This window comes from Homarus americanus, unplaced genomic scaffold (assembly GCF_018991925.1).
Source record: "Homarus americanus isolate GMGI-L3 unplaced genomic scaffold, GMGI_Hamer_2.0 scaffold42527, whole genome shotgun sequence".
Taxonomy (NCBI): domain Eukaryota; kingdom Metazoa; phylum Arthropoda; class Malacostraca; order Decapoda; family Nephropidae; genus Homarus; species Homarus americanus.
Window position 1 is genome coordinate 212,501 of NW_024748543.1, and position 12,500 is coordinate 225,000.

Below are 12,500 nucleotides of genomic sequence, written 5' to 3' on the forward strand. Positions count from 1 at the left end.
GACCCCGAGGACCATAGCCAGCAGGGAGGTCAAGGCGAGGGCGCTGCCAACTAGTGGTGAGGGAGAGAGATAGAGAGAGATGTTAGCGCCCCTGGTGATAGAGTGTAACTAACTGCAACAATCATAACAGGTTGGAAATTGTAAACTATATGGACCCCAAACGCTTTGAGCAGTAGAGAAATGGTGAAAGCTCCGAGTACTTGCGGTTTGGTGAGGATTACCAGAGAGGGGAGGGAGGAGAGGTTTACTGCAGCAGGAACACAAGTAATGGTTTATGAATGGTTCTTCTGGTATGAAGTATTTTTAGCACAATGTTGCCTCGTTGTGTACTGCAGAACGTTAACCTCAGTAATGTACTTTTGATGTATTGTAATATCATCAAGATAGACAACTATATGGAGTTTAATGACTGTATGTGCAACAGTGTTTGAGAGACGTCCGTTTGTAGGTTTACATAGTCCATACAATACAGACGGCTGAATTACAGTAACACCATTCTACGTCCCTTAGACACTCGCAGCGGAACAATACCAAACACAGGACACTGAGACAAACTAGTGCGGGAACTAACTCACCTGGGCTGATGTGCTTCTCGGCCACGTCTTTGAGAGTAAATATAGCCAATCTCACTGCCTCACTCTGGCCCTTTTTGTTCACGCCCATGATAGTGAGGACGTACTCCGTGCCCGGCTCCAGCCCCACCAGGCTAAACTCCGGCCGGGGAGACGTGGAGGTATTGGCCAGGACTCTTGGGGCGGCCTTCTTGTTATCGTGGCCGCGGGTGTGGGCGCGGGCGTGACTCACAGAGAGGGTGAAGGTCTGGGCCAGGCCACCGTCCCATCCCGCCTGACACCTCACGCCCACGCCCGTCGAGCTGATGTTTTCCACCGTGCAGTTGTTGACCGGGTCTGGCGGCGCTGTAAGGCAAACCAGGACACAGGTGTTATGGGGTGGTGCAGGTGTTATGAGGCAGTGCAGGTGTTATAAAGTGAGACACGTGTTTATGAGGTAAGACATGTTTATGAGGTGAAGCAGGTGAAGGAGTCGGAGCAGGTGCAGGAGTCGAATCTAATACCCGTTCCCTGACATCAACTAACTCATATAAACATGTATAAAAAGACCCAGGTAAATACAGCTCCAAAAATCGCCAATTTTACCCACGAACACCTGTTAAGATACGGAGTCACTCATGGCATTTCTTTTGACATTTCGAGAATATAAATAACTAACTTGAAGTGTCCTCTACTCCGATATAAACACACAGAATATATAAATTCGCCTTCACCTTTAAGTTAGAGATACTGAACTAACTTGAGCTAATGTTTTGATAATGGTCACTTGTTTTATGTATACTTGTGACCAGAACGACGATGGTATTATTATAGTTTGTCATTTGATTTTTCATTGAGTTGGTTTTTAGAGGATTGTACCTAACTTTTTTTTTCCCCCATCTGGAGTATTATTATTATTATTATTATTATTATTATTATTATTATTATTATTATTATTATTATTATTATTATTATTATTATTATTATTATTATTATTATTATTATTATTATTATTATTATTATTATTATTATTATTATTATTATTATTGTACGTTTTATTGAAGCGGGGTGAAACTACTGATAATAACTTGAAATTAATGGTGTAATACTTTGAATTTGGATAGGGTTGACAAATAGTGATGCGCGCACACACACACACACACACACACACACACACACACACACACACACAAATATAATATGATCACTTCTTTTTAAACCTTTAATTAACATCAAAACTAGCATCCATTTATTTCCAGTTTCCAAAAGCGATAAAAACTACGGCTATTCGCTGCCAATAGAACACGGAATTAACTTAATGGCATCAGAGAACTGCTATTGTCAACTTCCGCCTCGATATAACCAATAGGAACCTCTGTGTCTATTAGTTCTCATTAAGAGCCGTGACGGGTTTAATCCATTCATTTAGATCCAATACATAGTGGCGTGAATGACAAACATGTAGAAATTATACAAATGATGATGATGATGATGATGATGATGATGATGATGACGCAAATAACTATACATACAGGCATGGATAATGTGGTAGATACAGGGCTGCCTCTGGACGCCCACGTCATTGGTGGCCCAGCAGAGAAGGGAGCCATAGTCCTGGTGTCTCTTGGGCGTGTAGGTCACCTGGCTCCGTCCCTGCCCTACTGACCTCATCTTGCTGCTTGGGATCTCCACCACTTCCGACGAGCTGTTGAATGCCCACCTAGTGATGCATAGGAAATAACCATTACTCTCCAGTGATGATGTTTACAAGGAAAGACTATTACAACTATTTACAGACATCGAACTAATGATGGTGTATAGAGGTGAAAACAGGACTATCACCATTGAAATTTTATCACATATAACGGCATTAACTAGATTGAAATGACCAGCCACTGAGTAATTTAACTGATGGAAACGTGAATCTAGTTTTTGTACTCTGTGACTAGAATGAGTAGGTATGGTTAGTTAATTAGCTTTATTGCCCAACTACCTGAAGGGGGTCAACTCACCTGAAGGAGGTAGGCTCTGGGTGGGCCTCTACGCTACAGGTAATATTGAGTTCCTCGTTCTTGCCGGCACCGAACACTAGGGTCTGCCCCGGCCGACACAGCGGTGAGACTGTCAAATGATGCCACCATAGTAGTGTTAGTGCCACAATGCCACTTACCATACATCTACAGTGACACTTCCCACTCACCCACAGTGCCATTTCCCACTTACCCACAGTGCCACTTCCCACTCATCCACAGTGCCACTTCCCACTCATCCACAGTGCCATTTCCCACTCGCCCACAGTTGCTCTTCCCACTCACCCACAGTGCCATTTCCCACTCACCCACAGTGCCACTTCCCACTTACCCACAGTGCCACTTCCCACTCATCCACAGTGCCACTTCCCACTCATCCACAGTGCCATTTCCCACTCACCCACAGTGCCACTTCCCACTCACCCACAGTGCCACTTCCCACTCACCCACAGTGCCACTTCCCACTCACCCACAGTGCCACTTCCCACTCACCCACAGTGCCACTTCCCACTCACACCCTCAACACCAATACAACAGTCATCAATAAGTCACAGTCAACAAGTACCATACATACATACATTAACCGGATGAAATGACAGTCACAGGGGGATAGAACATATCTGACCTGCCATTTTATGTGACCTTTGACCTCAGCAACACCAACAAACTAACAAATTATATACCTGTCTACAGCAGCTGGCGGGAAAAAACCTTTAATTTCGTATAAAAAATAATATCTTTGACCTCTAACTCATGTCAAGTGTGTGTGTGTGTGTGTGTGTGTGTGTGTGTGTGTGTGTGTCATAAGATGGGTTATAATTTTTACGATTTTTTCCATAATGTTGGTTTGTCTAAGTAGAAAGGATGTTTTTAATGTGTAGTTGAGGTGTGAATCTTTCTCCCAACCGCAGGAAAGAATAAAAGAACGATGTATAAATAAGGGAGGAGGAGGAGGAGGGTGGCGGGACACAAGACCTGGTACAAGCTCACTACCGGGTTTAAGGTGATCGACCCAGCCAGCCAGCCAGCCCTGATAGTGAGCAGTGAAATGGCGCGGAACTGTGATTGTTAAATTGTCAGGGAAAAAGAAGGAATCACCCAAGACAAACCTTTTCCTGTGATTATATATTATATGTTTTATAATTAACACCAAATATTAATAACTACTAGTACTGTTTAGTTACTTCAGTAAACCTTAACCCTGCCAACTGATGACGTCACATTACTCAACCAGCGAACTAGTCCTCTCTCATTAAATGCTACCAAAAGCTACATTCCCATTGGCTGAAAGATCCCGCGCTTTTTCTTGATTGGCTGAATGAGTGAGTTAGTTCATGAGTAAACCAACAGATGACGTTTATATTCACTTTTGGACGATAGGCAACGCTGCTTGATTATTAGTAATATACGTTGTTACAGGAAAACACTATGTCCCCGAGCTGTCATTGGCTGAGAGGAATGAACTAGCCATACTTAAATAACACAAGACAGTTCTCTCATTTACCAACAGATGATATTAATGTGTATTTCCGGGTATTTTCTCACACACAAATGACGAAAAATGTCTGCTATTCGTCAACAATGGAGAAGATTATTTACCCTCCACTAAAAATGCTGACGATCATGAGTGAATTTCCTCTCCTCCTCCTCCCCCTCCTCTTCCTCTTCCTACTCCTCCCCCTCCTCCTCCTCCTCCTTCTCTTCCTCTTCCTCCTCCCTCCTCCCCCTCCTCTTCCTCCTCCCCCCCTCCTCTTCCCTCCTCCTCCCCTCCTCCTACCCCCCCTCCTCCTCCCCCTCTTCCTCTCCTCCTCCTCCCCTCTTCCCCTATTCCTCCTCCTCCCCTCCTCTCCTCCCCTCCTCCTCCCCCTCCTCTTCCTCTTCCCCCTCCTCCTCCTCCTCCTTCCTCTTCCTCTTCCCCCTCCTCCTCCTCCTCCTTCACACACACACACACACACGATACTCACACTTGACGCTGAGCTGAACGGCGTTAGAGCCAGCGGTGCCCTGGATGTTGGAGGCTGAACAGGTGTACTGCCCTGACGAGGTCTTGGTGAGGCGCTGTAACACAAGGCTCTGGTTGCTCTGTATCACCCCAGCAGACACGTTATGGCCGATCTCCTCACCCTGGGGAGGATAAAGTGGGGAGACGTTATCTTTCTGTAAACGTGGGGGGAGAAGTTATCATCATCCTTGGGGTGGAGACTTAGGGAGAGGTCATGTTCTGGGGGGTGATAACTACTTTTAGAGTTGTGGGAGATATGGGGAGGAAAATTATGGATATGGAGGGGAGAGGAGGTTAGTGTGGGGAGTTTATTAGAGGGAGAGGAGGTTAGCCAGTGCAAGGGAGATTACTTGCGAGGGGATAAAAGGTTAGTCAGTGTGGGAAGGTTACTGGGGGAGAGGAGGCTAGTCAGTATTGGGAGATTACTAGTAGGGGGGGGTGGGAAGGAGCTTAGTCAGTGTGGGGAGGTTACTGAGGGGAGAAAGGAGATTAGTCAGTCTAGGAAGAATACTAGGGAAGGGAGGATTATTTACTGTATATTATCCTGTCATACACTGGGGAGAATAAAAGAGGGGAGATTACCAAGTATATCTCACTAGCTGTAGGGTGTAGGAACTCGGGGTAACATTAATCTAACGTTTCATAACAAATAAACACAAATCTAACGTGTCGAATAGCTGTAATAACACATGATGGATTTAGCGTTGACTGCAGTTAGCAATACCTGTGTACGGTAATGACTCACTGTATAGACCAAGTGAAAAATCATTGAATAGTCGAGTGTGTGTGTGTGTGTGTGTAGTGAAGAATTATAGGAAAAAGTGTCAGTTACGATAAACTTAATTCATTATTTTTTTCTGTTTTTGTTGTTTTTTTATTTAAGACAGTAATGTACTTTAGCCATTTATAAGTGAGGTATTATAAATGTCATACTAACGCACTTACATCACGTTGATACTAATACGATATTTCTATTGTCCTAAATTACCGGTAAAATAGGTTTATGATTTTATTTATTTTTTTAATAATTTTCACATATTTTCCTACGAGAAAAAAGGACAAAATGTTTACGTAGCCATTTTGTAACGTCCATTAAATCCCCTTTATGTTCTGTTTACAATATAACCCCTACAAACCCGGTTCTCCCGTAAAATAACCCCTAAAACCCCGGTTCTCTCCTAAAATAACCCCTAAAACCCCGATTCTCCCCTAAAATATCTCCTAAAACCCCGGTTCTCCCTTAACATAACCCCCAAAATCTCGGTTCTACTCACGTTATGGAACCACTGGACCTTGTAGATGCTGGGATTCGCCTGGATGCCACACTCGAAGTACACGTCATCACCTTCCTTGATATCATCCATGTCCAGGCTCGTCCCGGCCGCTAGGGATAGTCGTGGCGTGTCTGAGAGTGGATAGATGGATAGAGAGAAGGTCAGTTTTATGTCTAGGGTGATCTAGACATGAGGGATATATAATGAGATCAAGTGGGAAAAAAGTTATAACATAGCTCTTATCACATCTCTCTCTCTCTCTCTCTCTCTCTCTCTCTCTCTCTCTCTCTCTCTCTCTCTCTCTCTCTCTCACTCACAGTAGACGTTCAGTTTGGTGGCGTCCTCCATGACTGCGGTGGGTACTCGTGGGTTCTTGGCGCGGCAGGAGATGTAGGCGTCGTGGTCTGCCAAGGTGGGCGTCAGGTGTAGCGTCGACCTGCTCACGTTACCTTCCTGGAACACCTGTGGAGGACACCCGACACCTGTTAGTTACACCCATCACCTGTTAATTACATCTAGCTGCTGAGGAGGGCATCTGACACCTGTTAGTTAATTAGTTTAGGTAAGGTTAGGTTAGGTTAACCTTAGAGTGTTTAATCATCAGGTGAAATAAGCTCGGGTGCCGTAATCTTCATGTGGAAATAATAGCAAATCTTATTAATTTCTACTTAACTTTACTCACTGTAATTCATGAATAAAACTCTCATAGCCTCAATGCATAAGTTAAAGTGTAGAAGAATTTTAACGTGGATTCATTAAGATTTAAAAGGGAAAATGTTTTACCTGGTTACTGGAATTCTTAATGAGTATAATCTACGAATATCATTTACCTGGCGTCATTAATGAGCATAGTTTACCTGTCGCCATTAAGAGCATAGTTTACCTGTCGTTATCAATAAGCATAGTTTACCTGTCGTCATTAAGGAGCATAGTTTACCTGGCTCCGGGCGTCCGTCATGAGCATACCGTCCTTCCACCAAGTGATAGTGGCGGTGGGTCTCGAACCAGAGGACTCGCACACGATCTTGTACTGACTACCCTCCGAGAAGGGCCCGTCAGTCGACCCCAGTATCCGTACATCCAGAGGCGGGACTGAAACACAAGAGATTTAGGGGTCAGCATTATGGGATTTTCTCTCTCGCTCTCTCTCTCTCTCTCTCTCTCTCTCTCTCTCTCTCTCTCTCTCTCTGTCTCCGGGTGAAAGTTCTGTTGATTTGTTGTGTTTACTTGGACGTTCACACTACTGCCAGAAAGAGAGAGAGAGAAAGAAAGAGAGAAAGAAAGAGAGAGAGAAAGAGGGGGCGAGAGATATACACTCAGACAGACAAACAAAGACAGAGGTAGATGGAAATAAAAATCGAAATCGAGAGAGAGAGAGAGAGAGAGAGAGAGAGAGAGAGAGAGAGAGGAAGAAGAAGAATCAATACTGTAACAGAAAACGGGAAACAATAAATCACTCTTGTTTTACTTTCTATACTGACGATGGTAAACTATCCGCCTCTCCTGATCTGACTGAGAATGACGTTTTGTTGAGTATGTGAGGAGGATTTTGATTTTCTTCTCCGCGTCTGATTTAATGTGAATGATTATTAGTTGCCTTGCCACCCTGGTATCATAGTGGACAGTTTAGCGTGGTTGTGTGGACGTGTGGTTGTGTGGACGTGTGGTTGCGTGGTTGTGTGATCGTGTGGTCGTGTGGTTGCGTGATTGTGTGGTTGAGTGGTCGTGTGGTTGCGTGATTGTGTGGTTGAGTGGTCGTGTGGTTATGTGATCGTGTGGTTATGTGATCGTGTGGTTGTGTGGTTATGTGATCGTGTGGTTATGTGATCGTGTGGTTATGTGATCGTGTGGTTGTGTGGTTATGTGATCGTGTGGTTATGTGGTCGTGTGGTTATGTGATCGTGTGGTTATGTGATCGTGTGGTTGTGTGGTTATGTGATCGTGTGGTTATGTGATCGTGTGGTTATGTGGTCGTGTGGTCGTATGGTCGTGTGGTTGTTGCATGGTTGTGCGAGTGCCTCAGACACATTTTCACATAATACCGGGAGTTTTATCCAGACGAGGGGTATTAATATAACATTACCTTAAATCAATATATTAAACACACATATTTTAAGCCTTTAAGAACGTCATACATCATAGAAAAAAAATTATTAATGATTTACTCCTGGAGGTTTTCACGGGAGGTTATTATCAAAGGCCACATTTCAGAGTTAAATAAAAAAATAAAGTTATAAATTATATACCTGTAAATTATTTAAATTATACACCTGGGGCTAAAATTCTCCGGGTGAGTGAACATTACAGCCAACTTAAGTAAGGTTCAGTAGTAACATATCGTCTGAATTAGTATCCAAAGTCATAAATAAGGCAACAAATTTGGCCCCGAGACTCACATCATATTGATCACGACTGAAACTCTCATAGGTTAAGAGGCAATTGGAAGGGTTCAGAGGTGGCACGGTATTGTTTTGGTAGTGTGTGTGTGTGTGTGTACGTGTGTGTGTGTACGTGTGTGTGTGTGTGTGTGTGTGTGTGTGTGTGTGTGTGTGTGTGTGTGTGTACGTGTGTGTGTACGTGTGTGTGTGTGTGTGTGTGTGTGTGTGTGTGTGTGTACGTGTGTGTGTGTGTGTGTGTGTGTGTGTGTGTGCGTGTGTGTGTGTGTGTGTGTGTGTGCAGTGTGTGTGTGTGTGTGTACGTGTGTGTGTACGTGTGTGTGTGTGTGTGTGTGTGTGTGTGTGTGTGTGTGTGTGTGATGTGTGTGTGTGTGTGTGTGTGTGTGTGTGTGTGTGTGTGTACGTGTGTGTGTGTGTGTGTGTGTGTACGTGTGTGTGTGTGTGTGTGTACGTGTGTGTGTGTACATGTGTGTGTACGTGTGTGTGTGTGTGTGTGTGTGTGTGTGTGTGTGTGTGTGTGTGCGCGCCACCTTTAAACTTCTGAAACTTAACTCTGAAACACACACTAACATAACCCACACGCACTGGGCTCTCAAAACCCTATTCTGCAACCACCGTTAAATCCCCCCCAAACGCCTCCCTTAACGTCTCTCCTTAACTGGTGATAACAAAAGGCGCATCTAACTGGCTCCTCATTCAAACGGACACACATTGATCGCCTTCCAAAATGGCCTTGAAGCTTCCCTGAGACTGTAGGCTGTAACTTACGGGCGTTTTCCACAGACAAGGAGAAGGAGAAACACGCGAACTGCTAAGAATCTGTTCCAAGAAGACTGAGTGTGTGTGTGTGTGCGTGTGTGTGAAGGAGGGAGGGAGGGAGGGCAGGCAGGTGTGTGGTTTGGATGGGTGGGTCACTGCACGCTACTTCGTTCAAGCTTAGTGCTAATCTAAGTAGTAATTTAAGGCATTAGTACCCGACCTTGAACTCTTTTACCTGCCTCACCCTGTACTGTTACCCCGGCTCACTCTGTACTGTTACCCTGCTTCACTCTGTACTGTTACCCTGCCTCACTCTGTACTGTTACCCTGCCTCACTCTGTACTGTTACCCTGCCTCACTCTGTACTGTTACTCCACCTCACCCTGTACTGTTACTCCACCTCACCCTGTACTGTTACCCTGCCTCACTCTGTACTGTTACTCCACCTCACCCTGTACTGTTACCCTGCCTCACTCTGTACTGTTACCCTGCCTCACTCTGTACTGTTACCCTGCCTCACTCTGTACTGTTACTCCACCTCACCCTGTACTGTTACCCTGCCTCACCACAGGCCAGTACCAGACACTTTCCTCCTCAACACAGACAGACTTGATCACCCATTTATCTATATATTAAACGAAACACAATCTAGCCTCTGGAGGTTAAAACGTTGACCCACCAACTTGTCATTTGGGAAGAGAGTGGAGTATTTTGGTTGATAACGTTGGGACGGGTAATTGAATTGCATCATTGCACGGCAGGTGGTATGCGTGGCGGCGTGCCCCAGGTCGTGCCTTGCGTGTATATTTTACTAAGTGGTGTTGATGATGCGTGCATGAACAGACACGCACGTGGTGATGCGCACGAGGATACATTATTACCAGTTTGTATTTGAGCTTAGTATTAGAGCTGTAAAGTTTGGTTAGGTGATTAGTTTAAATATGAAACAAACCAGAAGTAACACTTTTATATTAATAAACTATTCATCATTATTTAAGATCATGAGAAGTTTCCAAATGTTCGTATATTTTCTTAATTAATGAAGAAAATTGTATTAATGAATTGGCAACTCACCAACAACCACAAGATTTTCACATCAAATTTTCTTCATTATTTCAACAAATATAAGAACATTTGGAAACTTCTCATGATCTTAAATAATGATGAATAGTTTATTAATATAAAAGTGTTACTTCTGGTTTGTTTCATATTTACCCTGACAATGATACAGCTGAAAATAGATCCACCAATCACAATCACCTTTACATACAGCCAAACTTTACCAAGTATTGCCAAGTAAAATTGTGAGTACGAGACCCAGGGTGGGGACAGTGCTTCTTTGGTTGACTGTACTATAATTGGACAGAAACTGAGGGAAGTGCTGTAATCGTCCAAGAGATGGCGCACTGTGTAGTGCGTATGACGGGGGCTGGGGGCCAAAAGGAGGAAGGAGAGGAAGGGCTGAGGGAAGGGGCTTTTGTCCACCATACTACACAATGTACACGATGGGTGAATTCGTACACCGTGGTACACATACGCACATAAACACGTATACTTGCAGAATGGAACAAGGATGAATATGCGTGCGGTAATGCATACATGACTATATATGTATGAATGAGGTGCATACCAGAATATGTATGCAGAGAATAAACAAACAAGGATGAATAAATGTATGAACACATGTTAGGATAAATGGAAATGTATGCACCCTAAAACACACACACACACACACACACACACACACACACACACACACACACACACACACACACACACACACACACACACACACACACACACACACACACACACACACACACACACACAGTGGACGTCGCCAAGCAGTGAGGTATTAGGGCTTGGTCTCTACATTCCAACACCTCACTTGCGGTGTTCCCCAGGGGACCAAGAAGGGACCACTGTGCTTCCTCATCCTGATCAACGACGCTCTATCGGACACTCCTCACAGGTGGAAGTACGTGGATGACTGCACTGTGGGGGTTTCAGTGGACAACACCGCACCAGACTACTCACCGCTCCAAGGCACCCTGGACAGGCTACAGGCATGGACTACGGAGAACAAGGTCACCATCAACCACACCAAAACCGTAGTCATGCACATCAATACCGCCACCACTCCAGTGCAAGCCCCAGCAGTCACAGTGGGTGCCCATCCTCTCCAGCTGGTGCAGTCTGATAAACTCCTGGGTGTAACTATAGACAACAAACTGGACTGGAAGGCCCATGTAAATAACACAGTCAAGGCAGCCTCGTACCGTCTCTACATGCTATGAAGACTTAGGTCACTTGGGACACCCACGCCAGAGCTGAGGACCATCTACAACGCCTTTATTCTCCCCAAACTAACGTATGCGTCACCAGCCTGGTCGTCTTCTCTCAACTCCATCCAACAACGTCAGCTAGAGAAGGTACAGAAAAGGGCCTGCAGAATCATGCTCGGCGCAGAATACTCCGGCTACACCAACGCTCTCTCCACCCTGGAAATGCCATCCCTCAGTGACCTCCACCACCAAGCATTGGAAAGGTTTGGCCGTGGACTACTGCACCACCCTCGCCATCGCCACCTCCTGCCACCTGCAGCCCCTCACCCAACTCGCGCAGTCCGCCACTACAACAAAATTCAGCCCATAAGAGCCCGCACCGATAGATATAAGAACAGCACCATCCCATCTATTGTTAAAATAATAAACAACTCCTGATTTATGTACTGCACAGCCCTGTAAATGTATTCAATGCATATTATATCATTATGTCTAAATCTAATGTAAGCCTGTCTATTTTCAGCCACCGGCTGCAACTCTATCAATAAACCGTTTATTATTATTATTATTATTATTATTATTATTATTATTATTATTATTATTATTATTATTATTATTAATATTATTATTATTATTATTATTATTATTATTATTATTATTATTATTATTGTTATTATTACACACACACACACGGAACTGGTGTAATATGCATACTTACCTGTCAACAGGAATCAGTGTGTGTGTGTGTGTGTGTGTGTGATGTTTTTATCATACACTCTACAATATTAAGGTCACAATATCACCACGCCCGTGGGCTAACCCCCTAACTCAGTACTGCCACACTCGCGTGACAAGCCTTACGTGATCAATTAGTTCGTTTACAACCCATCAACTACACACACACACACACACACACACACACACACACACATTATTTCTCTCCCTTCCTCCCTCTTACACACAATACACACACTCCCTCCCTTCCTCCCTCTTTCTCTCTCTCCCTCTTACACACAATACACACACTCCCTCCCTTCCTCCCTCTTTCTCTCTCTCCCTCTTACACACAATACACACACTCCCTTCCTTCCTCCTTCCTTCCTTCTCCCCCTCCTTCTCGTTCTTATTTCGGGTTAATTCAGGCCAGCAATCTTCCCTTAAAGTTAGCTTCTTAAAATGTCCTGCCGCGGTTCCTTCCCCAGT

The 12,500-nt window shown here is 44.4% G+C and overlaps 1 protein-coding gene across 2 annotated transcripts in view; it reads right to left on the reverse strand.

Moving 5' to 3' along the window:
* Positions 1-12,500, reverse strand: part of LOC121880365 (protein turtle-like) — a 98,361-nt gene that overhangs the window by 16,125 nt on the left and 69,736 nt on the right. For both annotated transcript variants that reach the window (XM_042387517.1, XM_042387516.1), the window contains exons 6-13: positions 6,795-6,949; positions 6,175-6,319; positions 5,858-5,988; positions 4,546-4,705; positions 2,564-2,672; positions 2,084-2,271; positions 576-917; positions 1-50 (exon numbers count right to left, since the gene is read on the reverse strand). The exon at positions 1-50 is cut by the window's left edge and continues 160 nt beyond it. In XM_042387517.1, coding sequence (XP_042243451.1) covers positions 1-50; positions 576-917; positions 2,084-2,271; positions 2,564-2,672; positions 4,546-4,705; positions 5,858-5,988; positions 6,175-6,319; positions 6,795-6,949 — 1,280 coding nt within the window. The remainder of the gene's footprint in view (positions 51-575; positions 918-2,083; positions 2,272-2,563; positions 2,673-4,545; positions 4,706-5,857; positions 5,989-6,174; positions 6,320-6,794; positions 6,950-12,500) is intronic.